Source organism: Lissotriton vulgaris, chromosome 2_1 (genome assembly GCF_964263255.1).
Source record: "Lissotriton vulgaris chromosome 2_1, aLisVul1.2, whole genome shotgun sequence".
NCBI classification, from domain to species: domain Eukaryota; kingdom Metazoa; phylum Chordata; class Amphibia; order Caudata; family Salamandridae; genus Lissotriton; species Lissotriton vulgaris.
In genome coordinates this window covers 1,670,737,283-1,670,763,970 of record NC_141687.1, presented here as the reverse complement: position 1 = coordinate 1,670,763,970, position 26,688 = coordinate 1,670,737,283, and the positions used below count along the sequence as shown (strand labels likewise).

The following is a 26,688-nucleotide window of genomic DNA, read 5'->3' as shown; positions in this document are numbered from 1 at the left end:
TATGCACCGGTCCCAGTATAGGAGTTAGACTGAGGAGACATGCACAGGTCTCCCTACATGTGTGGTCAAAGAGACATGCACAAAATAATTTGTAGCTGTCACTGAGGAGACTGTGTGACCAAAGAAGCCTACACATGCTCCTTTGCAGAGGTCACTGTGGAGACATGCAGAGGTCCCTGTACAGGTGCCACTGAAGACATGCACAGGGGCCTCTGCAGGTGTGACTGAAGAAACATGCATAGGTCTATCTACATGTGTAGCTGAGGAGAAATGCACAGGTCCCTCTGCAGGTGTGACTGACTAGACATGCAAAGGTCCAGGTATGTATGTGACTCAAGTGCCAGGCTCGGGTCCCCCTTCAGGTGGGAATGCACAGTCATTCACAGGTCCCCCTACAGCTGTCTGAAAACACGCACAGGTGGTTTGCTCAAGGGACATGCTCTAAGATCACTCTACAGGTGCGACAGAGAAGGGTCACACAGACCCTTCTCAGGTGTAGACAAGACACGCCCGAGCCCCTCTAGAGCTGTGACGGATAAGACCTGTGCAGATGCGTCACAGTGACAGACGTGCTCTGATACCTTCTACGGATAGCACAGAATATCCCTTGTGCAACAAAGCCCCACGCGCCAAGATAATGCAACATACCACGTGCGCATTCATTGAGTGTCGGTAAAGAAATAGACTTTCAATGCCACTTACAATCATTTACATTACCAACAGGGTGAAAACAACTCTGCGCTGCCTGCCGTGTAGCCTAGCCTTGTGCAACTCGGAATCACTTGTTCCTAACATTGTGCACTTTTTTTGTGTGCAGTAGAAATAGTCCTACCTTCCTCTCTCACTTAGTAGCGGGAATTGTGAACGCTAGATCACACACTGCATGTGCAGGTCCAGTATTTCACAAAGGCTCCCCTCCAGACTTGTAGCAGATAAGGGAGCCAGTGAACACGGAGATCCTCTAGCAATCTGCCCAGGATCACACATCGCGATCCCGTGTAAAAGTCATGATTGAAGTTTTCTGGTTCTACAACTGTAATCTCAATTACTAGTCCTCACCCGTCACGTCCCAGTGCCCTCTCCCTACAGGTCGGCGCCTTTCACTCGTATAGCGATAGTAGAAGTCGTTCTCGATGTCCAAGGCGCTAAGGTTCTTGCTGTGCTCGTGCCACGCCCGGGAGTCGGTCTCTAGGTCGTAGCGCACGAAGATGGCGAAGAGGATGATGGTGATGCCCTCCAGGATGGCGCAGATCACTGGCAGCTTCACCCGCATGTTGGTGGAGTAGCCGGTCATCTTGTGGCGCGCGGAGTCAGGTGCCAGGGTTGAGAAGAAGGGGATTTACATACAGGTGACTGGGAGAGGAGCCCCGGAGGAGACTGAAGGGCTGCGGGCAAGTGGCCTCTACTACCCCTCAGGACTTGCGCTTGCTGAATAATGCGCTGCCTCATAGTTGAAGAGCAAGAAGCCTAGTGAGCGTGAGCCACCTCGCCCTCATCTGGGAATGAGGGGGCACCTTGTGAACTAGACTTACTGAGATAACCGGCTCTCCCTGCAAGGTCAGCTAGAAGAGCCTTTTGCACATGCAGCTTGCGGGTAGCGGTGGGGTGGCATGCAGAGTGCTGTAATCCTCAAATGACTATTTTTGCAAGAACAATTGTCCTGGGCAGCTGACCCAAATCTAACTTGACACCGATAAAATGCTTGGCTCCCTTCAAGTCAGAGTAAGGAGAGCAGAGGGACTTGGCGAGGAAGTTCACGGTGTAAACTGGAACAGGGGACACTGATGTTGTGGCTTCCTCCGAGGCACATTATTTGTTGTTGTAACCCGTTACAATTAATGCGAACACCGCTCCAGTTTCAGTTTCTCCAGTGGTGAGATAAAAGAAAATTTTTAGCACGTTACACTCCAACAAACCACGTCTCTCCTGGCCAGACACAGCCTGGATGGAGGCGTCCCGCGAGGGGTATGCTGAAAGTAAAAAGAAAAAAAGTGGTGCGTGCGCCACACCGAGACATGTGTTTTGAATTATCGCATATGCATCTGTGTGCGATAATTCAAAACACATCCCGCCTGTGTTGGTAACCGCAACCAACAGGCCATGGGCGGAGCAATGCGCCCGCCTTTGGCCAATTGCATGCTGTCCTTGTTAAAAAAGACGCACGCAAAGGCCAATAGCCTGGCACAAAACAAAAAGCACACGCATGAGCGTGTGCAAGCGTGAGGTGAGATTTCAAAAAGCCCTTGCATAAAGTCTTCGCCAGAACAGCTCATGTGCTGTTTGTTATAGGCTTGACCTAAAAATTATGAAATAATGAAGTAGTGCTAATACAAAATGTGCCACGTTATGCTGCATAATTAGCTTTTTCTTGCGCTATAATTTACTCAACTCTGCAGCATAATTTGGCCCTTTCCTGTTGAAAATTCCAGTGCCCCTGGTTATTAGCTCTGTGGCTTGCCTCACGTAATAATAGGTACACAATTACCCCTAAATGGATCCAATCAACCCACTGTAGTGCTTAACTCTGTCAGGGTAGCGATGCAGACCAGTCAGAGGCCTACTCACTACACTCCTTCCAAAACGCCAAACAGAGCTGCGACAACAACCAGCTGAAGTGCATCCTGCTCAACACCCGTTCGGTCCACAGACACGCCATTGAACTATGGAACCTAATAGACAACTCTACGCCGGATGTCGCCTTTCTTACGGAAACCTGGATGAACGCCTCATCAGCGCCCGACATCGCCATAGCCATCCCAGACAGCTACAAGATCATCCAAAAGGACCGCATCAACCAGACTGGAGGAGGGATCGCCATCGTCCACAAAAACACCATCCGCATCACGACCAGCTCCGACGACACCCTCACTACCGCCGAACACCTCCACTTCCAGATACACATCGACCCCAAGACCACACTTAGAGGCACCCTCATCTACAGACCCCCAGGACCCCGCACACAATTCAGCGAAGACATCACCGACTTCATCAGCCCACACGCCCTCCCCTCCGAGGACTAAATTCTCCTAGGGGACCTCAACTTCCACCTAGATAAGAACAACAGCAACACCACCACCCTTCTGGACAACCTCGCCAGTCACGGACTCAAACAACTGGTAAACACCCCCACCCACTACGCCGGACACACACTTGACCCAATCTTCTCCTCCAGCAAGCACGTCTCCTTAAATCACGTCACAGGACTCCACTGGACGGACCACAGCTGCGTCCACTTCAACTTCAGAAAGACCACGAACCACCACCACCCACAAGTCCCCCGCAGAAACTGGAGCAAACTTACCGCCGACCAGATCACCACATCGCTAAACCAAAACCCTCCCGCCAAACCCTCGGACCCAAATCAAGCAGCCATCAATCTCGCACAATGGATCACCCACTGCGCTGATGAATTAGCACCCTTGAAAAAGCAACACAACAAGCCAGATAACAAAAAAGCCGCCTGGTTCAATGACGACCAAGAACTCCAAAACGAACTGCCGCACCCTCGAGAAAGCCTGGCGAAGAAATCCAACCACAGACAACATGACCGCCCTCAAGGACGCCACCCGCAAACACCATCAGCTGATCCGTTCCACCAAGAAATCAGCATTCAAAGATTGACTCTACAACAACGCCCACAACAGCAAAGAACTCTTCAGCATCGTCAAAGAGCTCACCAATCCCAGCGCCGGCACCAACGACATCACTCCCTCTCAAGACCTCTGCGACTCTCTAGCCTCATTCTTCCACAGAAAAGTCACTGACATACATAACAGCTTCGGCGACCAGTCCACCCCCCTTAACACCGAACTAAAGCACCCCACCACCACCCTTTGCGCCTGGAACCCGATCAGCACCGAAGACACCATCCGCTTGATGAACTCCATTCACTCCGGATCACCAACCGACCCATGCCCCCACCACATCTTCAACAAGGCCGACTCCATCATCGCACCCCATCTCCGAGATATCATCAACTGCTCCCTCAACACCACTACCTTCCCGGAAAGCTGGAAACATGCCGAACTCAGTGCCCTCCTGAAGAAACCTACAGCAGACCCCACTGAACTTCAGAACTACCGCCCCATCTTGCTCCTCCCTTTCCCTGCCAAAGTCATAGAGAAGGCCGTCAACAGTCAGCTCGCCGCCTTCCTCGATTCTAACGGCTCCCTCGATCCCTCGCAGTCCGGATTCCGAGCCAAACACAGCACCGAGACTGCCCTCATCGCAGCCACAGACATCCGAACACTACTTGACAACGGGGAAACAGCCGCCCTCATCCTCCTGGACCTCTCCGCAGCGTTTGACACGGTCTGCCATAGCACCCTTATACAACGCCTCAGCAACGTCGGGATACAAGGAAAAGCATTGGATTGGATCATATTGTTCCTCGCTGGAAGAACACAGAGTCCGCCTCCCCCTTTCAGTTCAGAGGCCACCAAAGTCATCTGCGGCGTACCACAAGGATCATCGCTCAGCCCCACCCTCTTCAACGCCTACATGAGCCCCCTTGCATCCATCGCACGCCAACACAACCTCAACATCATCTCCTATGCTGACGAGACACAGCTGATCCTCTCCCTCACCAAAGACTGAAACACAGCCAAAACCAACCTACATGAAGGGATGAAAGATGTAGCCGATTGGATGACGAACAGCCGCTTAAAACTGAATTCAGACAAGACGGAAGTCCTCATCCTTGGGTCATCCCCCTCCGCATGGGACGACTCATGGTGGCCACCGGCCCTAGGCAGCGCGCCCAAACCAACGGGCCATGCTCGCAACCTGGGATTCATTCTAGACTCCTCTCTCTCGATGACCAGACAAGTCAACGCCATCTCATCATCATGCTTTAACATCTTACGCATGCTCAAAAAGATCTTCCGATGGATCCCCACCGAAACAAGAAAGACGGTCACCCAAGCACTTGTCACAAGCCGTCTGGACTACGGAAACACCCTCTACGCCGGAACCACAACCAAATTGCTGAAAAAACTCCAACGCATTCAGAACGCCTCCGCCAGACTCATCCTAGACATACCCCGCCACAATCACATATCCGGTCACCTGAGAGACCTTCATTGGCTCCCCGTCAACAAGAGCATAATATTCCGCCTCCTCACCCACGCACACAAAGCCCTCTACGACCTAGGACCCAAATACCTCAACACGCCCTTGACCTTCTACACCCCCACCCGCCAACTACGATCGTCCAATCAAGTCCACGCATCTGAAGAACCACCATGGGAGGAAGATCTTTCTCCTACTTAGCGGCCAAAACCTAGAACTCTCTCCCCACCCACCTCCGCCTTACACAGAACCACCTCTCCTTCAGAAAACAACTCAAAACTTGGCTATTTGATAAGTAACGAACCACCCCCCCTCAAGCGCCTTGAGACCCTCCGGGTGAGTAGTGCGCAATACAAATTTTTGACTTGACTTGACCATTCGCTGGCCCGCAATATTAGCCCTCAATAAGATGGTCCAGTCTGCGCTTTTTCTTTAGAAAAAGGAAGGGTGCATGCATCTCTCACACACACCACATCCCACACCACATACCCCCACACCCACCCCCTCTACCTAAATGCAATGCATCAATGTACAAATATATACATTAGGCAGATGGAAAGTACCATAGATGACATTTGACCACTCAGCCAAAATCCCTTAAAGTGTCTTACAAATGTATATGGTAAGCCTGTTGGCTTGGTCAAAGGTTTAAGATTAACAAACCAAATGTTGAAAAAAAACATAATTTTTTGTGTAAATGCAATCCTACGTAAATGCACTTATGCTAATAAACCACATTCACCTTATCCAATAAACCCTGCAAGAATTATGTGAATAAAGCATTTTACTGTGAAGAAAATATTTGCTTTGAAAGTAAATAAAAAGCACACAATCATAATCGTCATCAAAAACCGACCCTAGAGGGCGCTTGTATCTTCCTTATACACCTTTAGGTCACATTAAATGCAACCATAGACAAGTCCCTAGAGAGCACTGCACTCCCAGCTGTAGAGCAGAAGCTCCAAACTTGGGAGTGCTTACAAATTTCAGAAGCCTTCCAGGGTGGTCCTAAATCCTGGAACCCCGTAGAGAGTTGGGTTCTGTTTACAAAAGTCCCTGGGGAGGGGTGGGGGTGGGGCAGTACTTTTGCATTCCTTCAGCCCCCTCCAAACCTGGTCTTGCGCCTAGCCTTGCAGTGCGCAGCATTGCTCACGCAGCGCAAGAACTCTTGTAAAGGGGATTGAAAGCTAACCACATGCCCATGCGTGTGGTTTTGCTCTCGCTGCCTTCCATTGGGCTTCGCGTGTTTTTTGTTTTAAGCGGCACGCGATTGGACAAAGGCGGGCGTATGTCCTGCCTTTGCTCCGCCCGTTCCCACTGGTGGCCAGCATGCACAGCAGCTCGCTTGCGCATGGCTGCCGTGCTCCCCCTCTGCTCCTCTGTGGTGCGCGCGCACCACTGCTTTACAATAGTGATTTGGACAAAGGCGGGCGTATGTCCTGCCTTTGCTCCGCCCGTTCCCACTGGTGGCCAGCATGCACAGCAGCTCGCTTGCGCATGGCTGCCGTGCTCCCCCTCTGCTCCTCTGTGGTGCGCCACTGCTTTACAATAGCGATAGCGATCGCTATCGCGATCGCCTTCAGTGCCGCTTCTTAAAACCTGTACTTGGCTTGAGTGTTCGCGGTTGAGAACTGCAGAGATTATTGGTCCCACCAATCCCAGTTACATTAAAGAAATGATTGGCTGCTACTGCTTGTCATACATTTTCTTCATAGCATGCCGGGCGCTGATTTGGTATTATTTTTCTTTACGGAAATGCATTGCTCCAGCGAGTAGTGGTTGGAAAACGAATTTGCTCCAACTACCCACTTTCATTGTGTCATCGGACAGCGTGTACGGTCTCCTTCGGACGTGTTTAAGTTGACTGGGTAGCAGGGTTTGTTTCCTACTGACAGGGGTGGTTACTGTTCATTGGACAGACCCCACTTCCGCCTTTTTGTAGGCAATGATTTGTCCTCGCTTTTTCTGATCCTTTTTCCTGTTCCCGGAGCGATGATAAGCCCCTGCCCTGCTGGAAATGGAGCTGCTTGGCCGGTTGTGGGTGCTGCTGCTATGCTCGCTCAGCGGAGCATTGGCTGGAGGCAGGACCCTGGTGCTGCTGGAGAGCGGGAGTCTGCGAGACTCTCACTCAATCTTCTTCAGGAGCCTGCAGGGTGAGAAGAGTGGGGCTGCAGAGTTGGGAAGGGTTATCGGAACACTAATAGCACAGGTTTGAGTCTAAAGTGGGTCCTTGAACATGGTAGCAGAAGCCTGTTTTTAAACCTACGTTTATTTCAAGGTCGGTTACAATAACGTAGCCTGTGTGTGTGTCTGTCGTCTATCAACGTACTAGCAAGGAAATGTGCTTCCGGAACGCTGTTTGAACCGTGAAATACAGCAATAATGGAAGTTCAATAGGCCCGGGTACTTCTGCACCTGTTGCACAAATGAAAGCTATACCCTTGGATGGATACGCGTGCCCTGCAATATTGGTCTATTGCTTTACTGGAAAGTGTTGATTGGATAGTCTTGTCTCAAACTTGCCACAGTGCTGTGGGTGTCCCTCGAAAATTTAGTCTGTCACTAACAAATCTCTAGGAAAGTCTGCAGTGGGGAGTCTCTTGGTGCATTGAATAAGACAGGGCTGTGCCTGCGCCAAACAGAACTCTTGGTCCTTCTTTTATAGCTGACTGAACACGCGTTTCAACTGATTGAGGCGGGGGCTTTGGCCCCGGCGCCGTCGGGTGCTTTGGCCCCGGCGCCGTCGGGTGCTTCCGCGCCGGCGGCGACTTTGGTCCCGACGCCGCAGGGCCCCGTTGGATCCGGTTCCGGATCCGGGTCGTCGCCGGTCGACCTTACGACCTCGCCGACACCAGCCCCCAGGGTGTCGCCTCCGGCGCCATCCTAGGATGACTTCGACCTCGGTCCTACCCTCGTTTTGGGTCCGGCGCCGTATTCGACGCCGCTAGGAGATTTTTACTTCTACGACCCGGCCCCATTCTTTGACCCTGAGTATCAGGAGATGGATGGCGAGGAGGATTGGGAGGGGTCCGAGGACCCTCTGGCACATGAGTGCCAGTCTTATCAGGACTGGGCAGGTGTGCTAGGGGAGGCCAGTGGTCTGGACACCTCACCAGACACTGGTTTTGTCTCCCCTCCTACCGTGGCTACAGAGGAGGGGGCTGACTATAGTGTGGTGCTGACGCGGGCTGCCAAGGCCTTGGGCCTTGTGCTCCTCGTCGCGGCCGTTAGGACTAACCTCCTCACTGAGGTCCTTAAACCGCAGGCAAACTCCGCTTAGCCTCTGCTGCCGTTTAATGAGGCCTTGTCAGACGTTCTTCTGGGCACTTGGTCCAAGCCCGCTACAGGTCCGCCTGTAGATAGGAACATGGCCAGGCGCCACTGCCCGGCTCCGGGCGACCCTTGCTTCCTGTCAACCTACCCCACCCTGAGAGCCTGGTCATCCAGGCCTCTAACTCCCAGACCGCATTCCCGACGGCTCCCCTGATCGAGAATCCAAGAGGTACGAACAGTATGGTAAAAAGATGTTCTCCTCACTTAGTTTGGGGTTGCGGTCAGTCAACACCGCGTGCCTCTTGAGCCGTTACACCCACTCTCTGTGGGACACGGTCGCGGACGTGCTGCCACAATGTCCTCCAAACTAAACTCACCCAAGCCCTTGTGGAGGGTCGAGATGCGGCACGGTATTCCATCCGGTGTGGGCTGGATACCACGGACTCGCTGGGCAGAGCGATGGCAACGATGGTGACGATTCGTCGCCATGCCTGGCTGAGGTCGGCCAACTTTTCGGCTGATGTCCAAAGCACCCTTATGGACATGCCGTTTGATGGCAGTCGCCTCTTTGGCGACAAGGCAGACAGTGCGTTTGAGTGCTTTAAGGACTCCAGGGCTACGGCCAAGTCCTTGGGCCTTTCGGCCCACGCCAGCAAACTGTTGCCTTTCGCTCCTTTCGTGGCCAAGGAAGTGGCGCCTCCACACGTCCTGCCAGCCACGGCCCGCAGACTAACATCCAGCGTGGTGGCGGACGTGGTAACCGCATTAGCGCCGGTCGGGGACAACGTAGAGGTCAGTCCACACCTACCCCTGCAGCATTCGCCTCGAAACGCTCCTAGTTCGAGTTTTCAGGCCCATGTGACGCCAGTGGGAGGCAGGGTCCGCCATCTCCTCCTCCACTGGCGCTCTGTCACATCGGACAGCTGGGTGCTGCAAATCATCCGAAGGGGCTACTGCCACTGCATGTCGGGGGATCACTTGAGTCTTCTGCGAGAGGAAGTTACGGCCCTCTTGGCCAGGGGGGCCATTGAGCGCTTTCCTGGGCCAGAAGTGGGGTGTGGTTGTTACTCCCACTACTTTCTGGTTCCCAAGAAGGGCAAAGGGGGCCTACGCCCTATCTTGGACCTGCGAAACGTCAACGGCTTCCTCCGGAAGGAGAAGTTAAAGATGCTGACTTTGGCTCACGTCTTAGCTGCCCTGGACCCGGGAGACTGGATGGTAGCGTTCGACTTGCAGGACACTTATTTTCACATCCCCGTCCTGCCGGCCCACCGGCGTTACCTGCGGTTCACGGTAGGCCACGAGCACTTTGTGTTTACCGTTCTCCCCTTTGGCCTTACCAGCGTCCCACAGGTGTTCACGAAGGTGATGGCGATGGTCGCAGCTCATCTGCGCAGGTTAGGGGTTTCAGTCTTCCCCTACCTCGACGACTGGTTGTTGAAGGCGGTCTCGCCCCAGACAGTCGTCAGCCACCTCCAGACTACGGCCGACCTCCTGCACCTGCTGGGGTTCACCATCTATGTGCCGAAGTCACACCTGTGTCCCTCTCAGATGCTCCTCTTCATCGAAGAGGTTCTAGACTCGGCGCAGTTTCGGGTTTATCCTCCCGAACAGCGGGTTTGGGATATTCAGGCTCTTATTCCGATCTTTCAGCCGTTATCCCGAGTCTCGGTCAGGTTGACGCTGCGGCTTCTGGGGCTGATGGCCTCCTGCATCCTTCTGGTGCATCATGCCAGGTGGCGGATGCGGGCTCTGCAGTGGGACCTGAAGTTTCAGTGGTCCCAGCATCAGGGCAACTTGTCCGACCATGTCTTGATCTCGGAGGGCACTGCAAGACAGTTGCATCGGTGGCTCACGAACTGCTATTGGGTCAGCGGCAGATCCCTCTCCTTACCCCAACCTGAGCATGTAGTTGTGACACGTCCCTCCAGGGCTGGGGCACATGGGAGAGGCGGAGATCAGAGGCCTTTGGTCTCCGGCGGAGTCCCGGCTACACATCAACCTTCTGGAGCTGCGGGCGATCCGGCTTGCACTGAAGGCATTCCTCCCATCTGTCATGGGGAGTGTAGTGCAGGTGTTCACAACCAACACCTCCGCCATGTGGTACTGCAACCAACAGGGCGGGTGGGGTCTGCGCCTCTGGCAGTGGCTGGAACATCAGGGCGTGACCCTGGTGGTTCAACACCTGGTCGGTTCCCTGAACACCAGGGCGGACAAACTCAGCCGTCTGTGCATGATGGATCACGAATGGCGTCTGAACTCGGACGTGGCGCAAGGCCTCTTTCAGCAGTGGGGAGAGCCTTGGTTAGATCTATTCGCCACAGAAGAGAACGTGCAATGTCATCAGTCCTGCGCTTTGGAATTTCCAAGGCGGCACTCGCTCGGAGACCCTTTTTGTCGCAAGTGGAGCTGCGGTCTGTTGTACGCCTCTCCGCCTATACCACTTCTGCCCAGAGTGCTGAAGAAGATCAGACGCGACCGGGCCCAAGTTATCCTTGTGGCTCCGGACTGGGCATGAAGATACTGGTATCCCGAGCTACTCAGCATGTCTGTCGATCCCCCGATTCGTCTGCCTCTTCAGGAGGACCTTCTGTCGCAGCAGCAGGGAACGGTCCTCCACCCGAACCTGTCCAGTCTCCACTTACATGCGTGGAGATTGAGCGGCGGCAGTTGAGGCCATTTGTCTTGCCTCCTGCAGTCTGTAATGTAATTCTGGCAGCCAGGCGTCCCTCCACAAAATCGGTATACGCCTGCAGGTGGAACAAATTTGTGGCATGGTGCACAGCAAAGTCTGTGGATCCCCTTTCTGCCCCTCTTTCAGAGGTTCTCCTCTATCTTCTCTCTTGCCCAGCAGGGCTCTGCTCTGGGCACTATCAAGGGCTACCTCTCTGCTATTTCCGCCTTCTTAAGGCTCCCTGATCAGCACTCTGTGTTCAAGTCCCCAGTTGTAAATCGGTTTTTGAAGGGCATCACTCATGTTTCCTCCTGTTCCTTTCATAATGCCTCAGTGGGACTTGAACCTTGTTCTGACCTATCTGATGTGCGCTCCTTTCGAGCCACTTCATAACTGTCCTCTTGGTCTCCTTACTCTGAAGACTGCATTCCTGGTTGCCATCACCTCTGCCAGGAGGGTGAGTGAGCTCCAGGCTCTTTCCTCTAAACCTCCCTTCCTTTCTGTCTATCCGGACAAAGTTGTGTTGCGGACGCGACCCTCTTTCCTGCCCAAAGTAGTCACAGGCTTCCACATCGGGCAGTCCATCACCTTGCCCACCTTCTTTCCGCCTCTGCATCCCTGGAAAGAGGAAGAGAGGCTCCACCGTCTCGACCCAAAACGTGCGCTCTCATTCTATTTGGATCGCACACACTAGTTCCGGGTGGATGACCAACTCTTTGTTGGTTACGTGGGTGCTAAGAAAGGTCGGGCGGTGCACAAGCGGACCATCTCTTGGTGGGTCGTGTTGTGCATCAAGGTATGCTACTCTTTGACTAAACAGGAGCCTCCTGTTGGGCTGAGGGCAAATTCCACTCGGGCCACGGCGGCTACTACTGCCCTGGGTCGGGGAGTCCCCTTGCAGGACATTTGTCAGGCAGCTACGTGGGCCTCGCTGCATACGTTTGCAAGACACTACTGCCTGGACAGCGAAGTCTGGAGAGATGGCTTTTTCAGCCGTTCCGTTCTCCAGGACTTTCTGGTATGATAATTGGATCGCAGACCCACCACCGAGGTTGGTATTGCTGGGGTTTCTATTCTAAGGTAAGGAATCTAATACTAACCTGTTTATCTATAAGAAAAAGTAGTTAGTATTAGATTCCTTACCACCCCACCCATCCTTCTAGTTCTGCGAACCGATATCTAGGGTTAAGGTCATCCCCTTTCAGGGCCCTAGTTTCTAGTTGGCTCTGCGTTTCCGGCTCGGAAAAGCTATGTATAAGAACTGACGTCCACGCCTACCAATGCGCAAGGGTACTGCTACGCAAAAGTTTCCGGATCCAGTCTGATGCCTTGGGATATTATAAGGGATATTATAAGGGATATTATAAGGTAAGGAATCTAATACTAACTACTGTTTCTTACAGATATATCGTTACCGAAGGTAAGTAACTTGTGCATCAAGAGTTTGGGATAGAGCTACTGATGATGCCTGATCTGCAACTACCCCCCTCAGCCCAACACCCAATCTTAATTTCCACTTTATGGTAAGAATCGTGGATTTAGCCTGCTTCATAAGTTGTGGAAATAGGATAGTATCCAGGGGAGGGACTAGTAATTATGCACACACATTGATTGATTGTAGACTGGCCTACACTGATAAAAGTATTACTTAAACAATTCTTTGGTCAGTGAGTAAGTTGTATCACTCACTTGACAACTGGCCATGGGACATTAGGTGTGCTTGGATTGTTAGTTGACCTGTCTCTTGTACGTGAATGGTGTGTTTCAGCGAGTGTTTCTAAATTCCTTTGGCTTCTAAGAGTGGAGGCACAGAACATCTTCTGTAAAAGGGTCTTCTTAGTCTAAGCTAAATCTGGCTTGGCATTTCTTCCTTAGGAAGGATTCTCGTCAGTGGTGCGCGTGCACCACTGGTTTGTTTTGCTTCTTTTCATTGTGCCGCCTAATTTCCCTTTGCTGTGGCACTCGCGCACCACTCGAGTGCTTGCCGCCGTTGCGGCAAAAAATTGGTGTTTGGCTGAGCCTCGTTTGAGGTAACCTTCAGTCCTGCATTTCCGACGGTTAGAGATGATCCAGCCTGACGTTTCATTCCTGTCACATGCCACAGCGCTGGAGCTATTTTCAGAGGCAGTCTGGAGAATTACTGCTGCTAACTTAAAACGGTGGGCCGAGCTGACTGGTCGTTGCTACAGTCATAGAACATACCCACAACTCCGCCCGTCAATCTCACATGACAATACGGGACAACACTTCAAGAGCTGGGCTGCCCCTCTGGTGTTTCCCTGATAGGCTGCAAGCTAGTGTGGGCTTCAAGAGCAGGATAGGCTGCCATGACCTCGCCACCCCTCACGGCGCCTTGTAATTCACGGCCTCCTATGGCGAGGGGCTCGATTTAACTTTTTGCCAGGCTTGACTTTGGATCACAGTTCGGCACGGCCGATGGCTAGAAATAAGACCACAAATGAGCTGCACAGAAACATTACTTTTGTGATGGTACAGTAAGTACTCTTAACCCTTGTTTGGTTTGTGGGCAAAAGAAAGTATGCCAAAGCAGGGTAAATCATAGCTTGTCCTGTTTGCACTATGCCGTGCAATGTTGTACACACTTTTGTTTTAAACTGTGCATACTTTTTTTGGTCCCCAACCCGTTAAACACTCATGAGGGTCCACCAATACTCCGAAGTTATATTTTTAGAACAGGGACAATGTGTGTGTTATTACTGAACAATACTGTACGCACCTCGCCGCCAACTGTATGATATTTATATTTTGCTGGGAACTTGTGCAAAACGGGCCTCAAACGTGTTCACATTTGTTGTTCTGTGGACGCCTCGCCCCGCTTTCGGTTTAAGTAGTCACACAGACTGGGCTGTAGCTGTCATGATTTGGGGGCTTAAGCTAACCGCTAGGATGGCAGTGCGGGCAGCCCAACGCTCTTTGTTTTTGCTTAGGTCCAATAACAGAGCGACCCCCACCCCCCTCCAAAACACACTCCTGACATCTTGGCCACGCTTGAATGTGGTCTTGCGGCTGATTCAGCGCACACAAACTAATCCACCGATTTGTGTTTTAACCATTGTAGGGAAGGAGCATCGATCTGACACCACAGCCTGAACCCTTTGTGGACCTAATAAAGATGCGCCCGTACCTCGGCAACTTCCAAACTCTTTAAACACTTTTTTTAGTTTTCTTTTTTAGGCACCCTCTCTGCCGCCAGAAGGGTTAAACATGACAGGCAGCAACCGTGTCTGTCCGCCTCAGCCGCAGTCAAGTTACAGACTAAGAAGGGAGGGGGCGGGCGGAGGTGGATTAATTTGATCTTCGATGGCAAAAGTAACAATCGATGTCCCTCCTTCACATCTACCTTCTACACGTTTACCTCGCTTTACGCACTATTTGTTACCCCCTTCTCACTGCAGCAGAGTGAATCACCCATTTGCAATGCAATAGGTCTCGCATTATTATAGTTTGAGCTATTGGTGTTGCATTATTATTAACAATGCCAATAGCTCAAACTTTAATAATGCGAGACCTATTGCATTGCAAATGCTTGTTAATGTTGGTGGTGCCGCTGCCCGTTTTGGGGCTATCACAAGCAGCAAATCGATATGCAAAATAGCCCCGCAGGGCATTATGGGGTGTTTTCTTGTGGAGTGCCTTGAAAAGGAATGAGCAACATCGCTGCACCCTTTTGCCTTGCCACGCATCCTCTCAACGCACAACTTTTCCTTTTATTTTTATTGGGGGTGCATGGTTCCACCGGACACCCTCATGCCCCAGAAGTTGGGGGCAGACCAGGGAGCCCATCCCTAGCTGCTCCACTGGCTTCCGTGTAGCAGAGTTGCTCGGTCACAGTTGCTGGAACCGGCAGCTCTGTTCTCCCCGTCTACTCTGTGCAGCTAGGGTCTTACTGCTTGGAGGCTGCCCACTCACCCCCCCCCGCACCCCCCTCAAGACACTGGCATACACCCTCACTGGCGTGGGTGCAACTGTGCTCCCCCTGTTTCCTGGTGTTTTAAAGCATATACGGCTCAGGGTATGGGGTGGTCGAGACAAAAGTCTGGGGAGGGGGCCCGCGCACACCCATATTGAATATGCGGTTATGTATGGAAGCGAACTCTGTTGCTACAATGTCACGTTTACATGCGTAGCCCCAGAGAACAAATTTATTAGACAGCTTCTATCACTTCCTCCTAGCACCCCCCTGTTGCCAATGAGGCTTGATTTGGGTTTGAGACCCCTTGATGAAGATTTGGGCCTACGGCCTTTAATATTTTGGCGTAGGCTATGGTCGGTACCAGAGTTACACAATTATAGGTCAGAACTGCAGGAAATCCTTAACCTCTCAAATGTCGGGAAAATCCCCTGGTTAAATTCTATAAAGAATGAACTAGGGCGATTAGGACTAGTCACCCTATGGTCCGACCCACTGTTTTCATGCCCTATGGTCACACGGAGGCAGCTTGTCACATTGTATCAGGAAAGCAAACTTGCTGCACACTCACAAAGAACAGCCTCGGGCACTTTATCAGAATCATTTTTAATGGCTAAGGACATCTACAGGTTCGAACCCGTTTTAGATGTTATATTTCCAATCACTCTTAGGAAATTGTATCTTCAATGGAGGTACAGCTGTTTGCCTATTCGGGCCTATACCAGTAAATGGTCCGAGTCCTCGCCGAGCCATTGCCCAGGGTGTAAACTAGAGCAGGAAACTGAGTTGCACATACTGTTTTTTTGTAATGTTTATGTGCAGGCTACGAGGCAATGGATTGTCCCGGTGTGTAAAAACCTGGGGTTCTCCCATTGTCTGCATGCATATAGGGTCTTCAAAACTGACTTATCTGGGCCGATAGTTTTTGCAATAGCCAAATACCTGGGAATAGTCTGGCACAAGAGAAGAGGCCTATTAATTGGGGATGCATGACAACTGCTAAATTGCAGAATTCATTACAGTAATAATGTTTGTATGTATGAGGCTGGCCCTCGTTTTATTAATTGGTATTTTAATGTTTTTGATCTTCTATTTTTACCTGCCCTCAATGTAATGCGTTTTTGTATCTATTATGGCAATATCTTGCCGAAATAAAGTTGATGATGAATATATTTAAGGAATCCATCTTGCACTGACCGCCATGCCCTGACCCTCCTCCCTCCCCGTCCCTGCTCTGGAGGTAACGAGTGGCCTGGCGGTGGAGCACCATGCGCTCTGTTGTAGGATTTTTAGTGCTCGCCTGCTGATGCGCTTGCGCATAGCTGGCGAGCTATATTACGGCTTAAACAGAGCTTAACCATCTCGGCGATTTGTTGCAGTGCCCGAGAGCGCGTGCACATCAAAGCCACCAGCCTCCTCAGGCATCTCAAGCTTCCCCCAGCCAGCATTTCTCCTCCCCTAATTATTCACTCTCCCCGCCCCCCCCCCCCCTTCCCACCACAGCAATGCCGAGGGCTTGTTTATATTTAAGGCTCCCGGTTTTCCGTTTAAACGGATATTTACATATAAATACAGACTGAAAACTATTTTTCCTTTTTCTGTATTTATAACTTAGAAACAGGAAAATACTGACAAACAGTGGGTCGCAGCCTCACTCCTGCAGATGGTTACCTCGACACGCTCCTCTTACTAATCTACATCACTTAGGCCCCTTTAAGAGAACTGCTAAGGTAGAAGCACAAAGCAGCAGGTGGTAGTAGATGTTGCATGTTAAAGGGGTGGGGGACGCTGTAAGGAATACAAGTATTTAACCTTTAAAGCAGCACTGTGTCCATTCTAGTAATGCCTTATAGCCGAGCACGAGGTGTTAATGGGTGCATTAGGAGGCCGGCTCACTGATAGAATTTTAGGCATCATCTGGCGGGGCCTGCTGGGGTCAGCGTAACTAAGGTAGCCTGTGAATACTATCAGTGGCGGCAAGGCAGAGAGGACTGTTAGCAGGTAGTGTTGTGCTCAACAGCAGGTGGCAGGCTTTGAGGAATTAAAAAATGTACATACTGCCAGTGTACAACCTGTATGGAGACCCCGTTTAGAGAAAACACACAATTCCTTTTTTTTTTAAATGTTACACATGGAATGCCAGCTGATTTATGCAATTTGCCATCTCCATCGAGAGGTGTGGATCGCAGTCTCTTTCCTTTCTTGATGTTGCCCTTGCAAAATTAATTTCCAATGCTTTCATGCATTCTTCAATCCTTTTCTAATCTTACTCATTAATGCTGCGCTTGCTCTCTGCATCACAAAGGGTTAGAACAGGTTGCAGGTAAGTTGCAGGAGAGATTTTGTACCACAGTGCGTGTTTGATGCCATCTGAATAACAATTATTTCAAACATTGCCAAAAGAGAGGCTGCATCAAACATCACTCCCTCTTAGAACGAGCTGTTTAACGATACCTGCGTAATCTGCCTCATATGTCCGTACAATAAATGCACACTTTTTGTTTAAAATAGAATATTATGTCTTCCAGTGTTTTTCAATTTTGTTTGGTAAGCTTCTAAGTGTGTGCAGTCGTTACAATCTCTACATAGCCCCTTTTGCATAAATGTGAAAAAATACTAGCTCCAGCAACGTCATTTACTTGCGACAAAAATAAATGTGGATAAATACAGAAAAAATTACCAAAAAATAAATATGGATAAATACAGACGGAAATGGTGAAAAAATAAATAACATAAAACCGGGAGCCCTATTTATATTGCAGCCTAACCATCTCGCACGCTGCTCTTGAAACCATAACCGTTGTTGGTCATGATCTAATTAAACGCTCTAATTATTTTATCAGGGCCACACACAATTTTATAAAGTCTTTTGCTGGCACACAGCTCCACCGATGCACCCACCACACAGCTCCACAGATGCCCCCACCACACAGCTCCACAGATGCCCCCACCACACAGCTCCACAGATGCCCCCACCACACAGCTCCACAGATGCCCCCACCACACAGCTCCACAGATGCCCCCACCACACAGCTCCACAGATGCCCCCACCACACAGCTCCACAGATGCACCCCCCACACAGCTCCACCAAAGCACCCCCCACACAGCTCCACCGAGGCACCCCCCACACAGCTCCACCGAGGCACCCCCCACACAGCTCCACCGAGGCACCCCCCACACAGCTCCGCCGAGGCACCCACCACACAGCTCCGCCGAGAGGCACCCACCACACAGCTCCGCCGATGCAGCCACCACACAGCTCCGCCGATGCAGCCACCACACAGCTCCACCGATGCACCCACCTCACAGCTCCACCGACCCAGCTCCACCGATGCACCCACCACACAGCTCCACAGAGGAACCCACCATACAGATCCACCAAGGCACCCACCACAAAGCTCCACCGATGCACCCAGCACACAGCTTCACCGAGGCACCCACCACACAGCTCCACCGAGGCACCCACCACACAGCTCCACCGAGGCACCCACCACACAGCTCCACCGAGGCACCCACCACACAGCTCCACAGATGCACCCACCACACAGCTCCGCCGATGCACCCACCACACAGCTCCGCCGATGCACCCACCACACAGCTCCGCCGATGCACCCACCACACAGCTCCGCCGATGCACCCACCACACAGCTCCGCCGATGCACCCACCACACAGCTCCGCCGATGCACCCACCACACAGCTCCGCCGATGCACCCACCACACAGCTCCGCCGATGCACCCACCACACAGCTCCGCCGATGCACCCACCACACAGCTCCGCCGATGCACCCACCACACAGCTCCGCCGATGCACCCACCACACAGCTCCGCCGATGCACCCACCACACAGCTCCGCCGATGCACCCACCACACAGCTCCACCGATGCACCCACCACACAGCTCCACCGATGCTCCAACTAAGCTCCACCAATGCACCCACTAAACAGCTCTACCAATGCACCCACTAAGCTCCACCGATGCACACACCACTCAGCGCAACCACAGCATCATTCAGCACAACCACCGCATCTCTCAGCACCACCACAGCATCACTCAGCGCAACCACAGCATCACTCAGCGCAACCACAGCATCACTCAGCGCAACCACAGCATCACTCAGCGCAACCACAGCATCACTCAGCGCAACCACAGCATCACTCAGCGCAACCACAGCATCACTCAGCGCAACCACAACATCACTGGTTCAAATATGTTCTTTCAATGTTTCAAGCTGTTTTCAAACGTTCACGCTTTATTACAAATCACAAAAAGATGTCAATATTTCACTTCTGTTCTTGGATTTTCGTCGCAATAAAAAACACTTAACATAATCTTCACAAAAGTTATTTACAAAAGTTTAAGCTATTGCCATTACAAATTAAATAAAGTATTTAAGTATTAATTATTTAAAAAAATTAAAAGCCATTGTTATTTGTAATATCAATACATCTAAGTCAAGTAAATGCAAAACATGTTGCATTACAAATGCTATAGGTGTCACATTTGTGAAAGTTATAACTATTGGCATTGTAAATGACAAAGCTATTAATTTAGCTATTAAAAAAAAACATAAATAAAAAAAAATATTTAGAAGACCAATAGCTCAAACTTTCCTAATGCGAGCCCTATTGCATTTCCAATGCTTGTTTTTTTAAAGGTTTCTGATCCAATTGACCAACCCTACTAGGCAGATCATGAAAATATACAAACTGACACAAGAGTCCTAGAGACTTAGTATTACTGGTGCTAAGCTGGAATGGCAGAAAGATGCAGGTAAAATTATTGAAGACAAGGATTGGCAATACTATTGTTCAATAACCAAATCAAAATCACTCAACAGGAGACACAGACTTATACAGTTCAAATATGGGAATCTGGTGTATTGTACCCCAGAAAGATAGATATGGGATGTGGGACACCTCTGAGTGCCCCAGATGTTGGGTAGCTGTGGCTGACTTTCTAAGTGTAGAATGGTCATGTGGAGGCGTAGCCGGATTCTGGAGTGCAGTGTTTAGCGAACTGAGAAAGATCACTCCTGCCACACAGAAAGCTGACCCCGCGCTGGCCCTATTAGGATTCGATAAGACAATAGATCAAGAAATCAAACCCCTAGTGGCTATTGGGTTGCTACTTGCCAGACGCTGGGTCGCGATGCAATGGGTCCAAGGCCCAGTTCTCACGCCGGCGTTAAGTACCGACGGATAGGGCGGTGCTTTGTCTCCCTGAGCCGCAGCCAGGTGAGGCCTTTTCCTCCTGCAAAATAGTGGCCAATCAGCCCACATGCAGAAAAGAATAGTTAGACACCTAGGATTTCAGGTCAAATTTATCTTTATTGCTAACACACTTTTGTTTGTTGCACATTGCAGTAGCAATCATTTTTGTAGGTCCTGAGGAAGGCAAGGACAAGGGTGTCCATCTACATTGCTGAAACATGTTGACCTAAATATAATCTGGGCAGATATTTGTTTAAAGTGCTCTATTTTGCTCTGTTTTTAATCTTGGGGAACTGAGTAAAAAGAATCAAATACATTGTTGCTCATTTACCCAATCTTAATTCTCTTTTTTACACTCACACTCACATGCACTGCAATTTCTCTTTAGCCATCATATCGGATTATCAGTTAACATCTGAAGGACTGTTCAGTGAGTCATAATTCGATTTAGGGCATTTCATCTAGTCCTATCTTAATCATTTATGTCTCATAATGGGAAGGTCAAAAGGAGTCCCAGATCATGACCAGGGCGGTACCGTGTGGTGATTGATGGGTATCCTTACTTTTTAGGAGAATTCCAGGATCACTTACACACTTGCATCCTTTGCTGCTTTTTAGAATCGCATCTTTGAGGTAGTAGTTTTTTACATTTAGACCCGTGGACATTTTGTTTGTAATGAAGTTCTATTGGGGGCTGTGTCCATGCTAGGCCTTAAAACATTCCCTAGGGCCCTCCCCTAACGTTCTGTTAAGCTTCAGCCTCCCAGATGGCCTGGGAGTGGAGATTTGGGGGGGGGAGGGGGCACGCTTCTAGAAGTTGGGCAGCCCATCCTCCTAAGATCCTGGAGCCCTAGGATTTCTGAATTTAGTGTGATCGTCTTATTCCCCTTATCAGAAATCAAGGCCTTGGTTCCGGTAGGGCTCCTCAGGTGAGATCTAGTTTGCTATGCATAGGTTCCTATGGTCCTTCTCGTGTATAGTCCTATTCTTGCAGGCACCTCGGGTAAGGTGGCTTAGTCACCTAGGGCCTCTGTGAGTGAGGTTTCCTAGTGTTATAGGGCCCTTAGGGTGAAGTGGCTTAACCTCCGAGGGGCCCTGGAGTAAGGTGACCTAGTCTCTCCAGGACTCCAGCTCCCAGGGCCTCTGGTGTGAGGCGGCCGTGCCTCCTCCGGGCCCTGGTGAGTGATGTGGCCTAGCTTTCGAAGTGCCGTGGGGTGAGGTCTTGCCTCCCTGGTACCCACGGCTTCTGTGCTGTGAGAATGCTGAGCAGCGCCGACAGGCACAGACTCACTCATGCCTCCGTGCGCAGTCAGGGTGAACAGCTGTTGCTTGTGGTTTCTTGTGGGGGGAAGTTGTGCAGTTTCCTTTAGTTCTCATTAAACACTCCCAAAGCACAGAACCGAGTGCCACCGTGACAGCTGTGAGGCTTCTCTGCGAGGTTCCTCAAGGCAAGGACCTGGTTTCTCCTCTGCGTGGGGGCAGCTGGAGTTGTGAGGGTACGAGGGGTGATGGGACACCAGCCACCGACATGCTGAGGCACATTTTCCGTATAAAGCACCGGAATCCGCAGGCAAGTGCCGAAACCATTGTGAAGGGTAGCTCAGGACGAGGCGCTTTCTGACAGCTCTAGGTCAGGGCTTCTAAGTGTGCGATGGTTTGGGGGATGTAAGAGGGTGCACAAGTGCCTAGCAAAATGTAAAAGGTCCATTCATTGCCGCAACGCTTCGCTCTTTTGTTTCTTGAATATTGTTGCACAGTAGTTGGGCAACATAAGTGGCGTAGGATGGAGGATGTGGTGAAGGCGAGCTGTGGAGAATGTTGGGGTGACGGATCCCAAGACAGAGGGACAGCTATGGAACCTTTCACGGCTGCCAGGTGCGAAAGGGGCGCAGTCATCCTCTCTGTCGTAGCTTGCAGAACGAGGGGCCAGTGCAGGAAGCTTGAGCGAGTATTTGGCGGGTGGTCCGATTTAGCAGACTCACGAGTCTGTGACGTGAGGAGAGAGTAAAGCAAGAACGACGGTATACGTCGACTTCGTGCCTCCTTCGTACAAACCCCAATGCTGCCAAACAAACTCCTGCTTGTAGGCACACAACGCACCTGTACTCGGGAGAGTCCAGAGTGCCGTCTTTGCTCGGTTGTAATGTTTTCGTTAGTTCGCCGAGGCTTCGCCCTGCCCTCGGTGTTCACGCAGAGGAGCCCCGCAGAAAGAGTCCTCGAGCGAACACTCACTTTCTTCTCCAAGTGTCTGTAGAAACTCCCCCCTACTTCCACGCCTAGACCAGCTAATGCCCTGCACTGGGGGTGGGTTGATACAGGGCCGTAGCGTCCATTGGTGGAGCAGGTGCAGTGGCACCGGGGCCCACAGGTCTAAGGGGGCCAACCGAATCCGGATTACTGCGGTATTTCACAGTTAAAAGAGCGGGACGGAGGAGGGGGGGGGGGGGGGGGGAGGGGGAGCATTTCCTTCCTTGCACTAGGGCCCATGATGACACACTGTCTGCGCACTGGGTTGATATCCGCTTTGACGAAGGAAGAAGACCTGTTCTCAGTTCGAGTGAAAAGAGCCATAGAAAGAATTAAAGCGCAGAGAAAGTTTTAATTTTGAAAATTCGGTAGAAACCTGGGGTTTAAAAAATAATAATGTTATTGTGTGGCCATCAGGCCTCCTGGAAGTGCACGAACGCTGTTATTTGTTGCACTCGTAGGGACGCTCAATTCAACAGTTAGCGTCTTTTCAATTTATAGCGAAAATTTCCGCCCAGGAAACGTTTTTTTCGTCTTTTTAAACGTTGTTGAAACTTTGAGCTGATGTACAGTGGTTTGTGGTTAGAATCACAACAAATTGGGCGAGGCAGCGCTGCTGCATTGGGCTCAGGTAGGGTTTAGAGGCGCTGCATGTGTTAACACATCACCGCTCTATTTAATTGATAAATGTTTATCCATTAAAGTGTTGGTATTCTTAGGAATGAACCTCCACACAGCTGGTATAAATACTATGTACACATCTGCCTTCTATATATTAAAAAAATAATGGATTGTTAACGTTGCGTAATAAGTGATATAATGTAAAGAAAAAAATGGTGTGGTCCACAAAAACATGTGTGGCTGAATGGCTGCACAGTAAATTACTTATACATAGAATTAACTTAATCTTTTATATTTCGAATTCTTTCAATAAATGCATATACAAATTTTTCTAGTGATCCATTGTTAGTGACAGCTGAGCAGCATGCCAAACAAAATAGGTGAATATGGATAAACTGACCATGCAGATCTAATGTTAGCACCAAAGTTATGGCCTCTTCCTAGGAGCGCATAACAATGTGTTATGTATTCAGTTCCTCAAAAAAAGAGATGCCATGATTATTAAAAGATGACAAATTGAAGGTAAATTCATATTTTGAAATAAACTTAATCCAGGCCAGTATGTTAATAAAAAATACACTAGTTCAGTTTACTCCACTTTCAGTCAATCTCCATCTCATAAACAACCTTGAGTCAGTTTCTTCCATCATCTTCCTGTTGCATAAATTCCTCAGCTTTTTGACCGCAGCTAGATCAAATGTCTTACGATTTCAAAGTTGAAACCCTATCATAGATGCCAGGTGAAAATGTCTTTGTCAGACCTACATAATACCTGCGTGTGATGCATGGGCCCTGACCATGATTCTGTGGCCTACAACTCCTGTTCATTGATGCATCTGAAGGCCATCCGATAGCTGGAGACCAAGATATTTTTGAGCAGAGTCCTTAGGGACACACCGAAACATTGCCTTCCCCTTCAGGTATGTGTCCTGACCGTTTTTGATTTCCCCAAATCTTCCCACAAGAAAGCACAACAGGAAGGAGAAATTGTCTTTTTCGATGTAACGGTCCGAGTCCTGGGACTGGTAATAGTTTAAATTCTATTGCTTGGTTCTGAGCTTGTCCTTGTCATTGGAGAAAATTCTAACAACCTTCTCGCAGGTTGTTGGATGAGCCTGTTGATGCTGGGTTGGCGACTCTAGCTGCTCCGAGCCAGCACTTCTGGATTCTGCATCTTCATGAGCTATGATCGTCGCAGCTAAAAATTAGTTGGTGCTTGCTAAGGTACTGGCCCCGTTCTGTGAGCTCCGTTTACTGACTCGCACTGCCCTAGGAAGTTTTCTCAGCATAGCGTTCAAAGTCACCTGAAATCATCAGATTGTTGTAGGAAAAGGTTAAGGTGTGTTTTGACGATATACCCTGGGCAGAACATAATTTATTGTAATAGAGGAACTTTTTGGGGCCCACTCTGATGCTCTTCCCATGCATGATATGGATTATGGTTTTACAGATGACTCGAAAGCTGACAATCTCTCTCCCCCTTGCAACACTGATGCTGTCTCACATATTGATGTACAAATACGGGAGGTCGGATACTTCTTCAGAAGGGAGTTTCCTTAGCCTTCTGGACCTCCTTCAAAATAAGTCTTTGTTCACTACGGTGGTACAAAAAAAGCTGAAACTTTGGAGCTTACCCTCTGAGGAGGCCAAATCTAACATTTTGACAGTAATCTAGCAACCATCCTCTACTACAGTTGCTGAGCATTTGCTTCCCTTCAGTAAGGCACTTGTGGATCCTTTTCTGGCTGCTTGGGAGCCACATTTTAGATGGCGACTGTAGATGGCCTTTTAGGGGTGACTGCGAAAACTGTGTTTTCAGCATCAAGTTAGCCTCTCTGCTTAGCTGCAGATCCTGGAATCCATCCACCTGGAGCTGCACTGGTGGATATTGCCCCTCCTACCTGTTTGTGGGTCTTCCTTTTAGCCCTCAGCAAATGCAAGCTAATTTGGTAACAGGTGCCTTCTCACTGGACTGGGCACCTGTTTGACACCGGTAAGCCTTTAGTCTGCTTTGGAGCAGCGTCTGCAAATAAACATGTTAAAGCTGTGTTAGGTCTGCCTTGCCATAAAGGCCTTAATTTCTTCAATCATTAAGAGCACCATTCAGCTTATGTCCAACAACCCCATCACTGCCATTAGATTAACAAAAAGGGCTGTGGAGTGGTTGACTGAGTTGATTCACTTGTAGCGATGAACAATTATCTCAGTAGATACTCTTCCTGGCATAATCTTTGTGTGTGAACAGATTCTCTTAGTCAACTGTATGGAGGACCATGAATGAGAGCTACGCCTATGGTGATGGTTCTGCTCTTTTCCAAATCGGCGTGTCCATATGTGGATCTGTGCACATTTTATTGAAGGTTTACTTTACTTGTTTCCTCTTACTCCATTCTTTTTATCCTTGGAGGAATTTGTATATCACGTTGACTTTTCTAATTACATTCCCTTTCAACTCTACACACAGATGCGCTGTTCAGCTTCATACCCTGAATACTGTCTTCTTGGTGACAATGACTTCAGCCTGTAGGAACTGAAATTCAGGCCCACTTAGTTCATCCACCATTCACAATATTCTATCTGGACACGTTGGTCCTCCGTACATGCCTTACTTTCTACCAAAGGTGGCATCTGCCTTCCCCAAGGACCAGTCCATTAATCTTTTCTTCTTTCTGCCTCACCCCACCAAACGATGAGCAGCTGCATAGAGTAGAGCCCAGATGTGCAATATCTTGTTACATTGATCACACTCAAGTGGACAAGGTGAATGGTCAGCTCTGTGAGCTTCGCCAGAGCTCAGATAGGCAAGGCGGTGACCAAACACACCATTTAACATTAGGCCATCCGCTTTATGTAGATCTGTTACACATTAACCAAGAAAGCCCTCAGGAAAGCATTTATATTCAATTTACTAGGGCCATGGCTATTTGGGAAGCTCTCATCAGAGGCCTTCTGGTGGCTGACTTCTACAGGGCAACCACATGGTCATCCCTCTATACTTTTGGCAAACACTACGTTCTCACAGCCCAAGCCAGCATCAAGCCTTTGCCAAGGCTGATATATGGCAGCCTTTGTTAATCAACACTACTCATTACCACCTCTCAGGCAGTATTGATTTGGGACTCTTTCTTAAGGTGAGTAAGCTGTGGGAAGATATATCTATCAGAAAAACGTTACGTACCTTTTGGTTACAATATTTCTGTTGGATACATAATCTTAATCACTCTCCCTCCTTTTATAATGAGCCAGTGCAGCTAGTGATAAGATACCAAGCTGTGCAGACATGTTATATTTGGACATGGTCCCGGTCATTGAAGGAGTTTTGGTTTCCATCTGCACATCTAATTGTAATGAGGAAAAAGTCCCCGGAACTGACGTCAGTGTGCAGTTTTGTGTTTAGTACATGCCAGTTTAGTGGAATCCGGCAGGAGCAGTTGTTTAAAGCCACATGCCACCTCCTGGCGGCACCTGAGAGATAAGGCTTGTGCTAAAGTTGCTCAGAGCATTTTTATGCCTGCGAGGAGAATGTTGAAGTAAGGAATCTGCAGGCAAATTATGCATCCACTGGAAATATTGTTACCAATCTATACTACTATTATAAAGAGAGAACCTGCACCTTTTGGCCAGGTAAACTCGGGAACCACAGCGCCAATCAACACACCC

At 49.8% G+C, this 26,688-nt stretch overlaps 1 protein-coding gene across 2 annotated transcripts in view; it reads left to right on the top strand.

Moving 5' to 3' along the window:
- The window catches only part of RPS6KA1 (ribosomal protein S6 kinase A1), a 1,033,098-nt gene that overhangs the window by 415,609 nt on the left and 590,801 nt on the right, over positions 1 to 26,688 (top strand). The window contains exon 1 of one of the 2 annotated variants that reach the window (XM_086957627.1): positions 21,542 to 21,730. The exons of the other annotated variant lie outside the window; for it this stretch is intronic. Coding sequence (XP_086813753.1) covers positions 21,689 to 21,730 — 42 coding nt within the window. The 5' untranslated portion in view covers positions 21,542 to 21,688. Of the gene's footprint in view, positions 1 to 21,541; positions 21,731 to 26,688 lie in introns of those variants that run through there. 2 annotated transcript variants of the gene reach the window in all.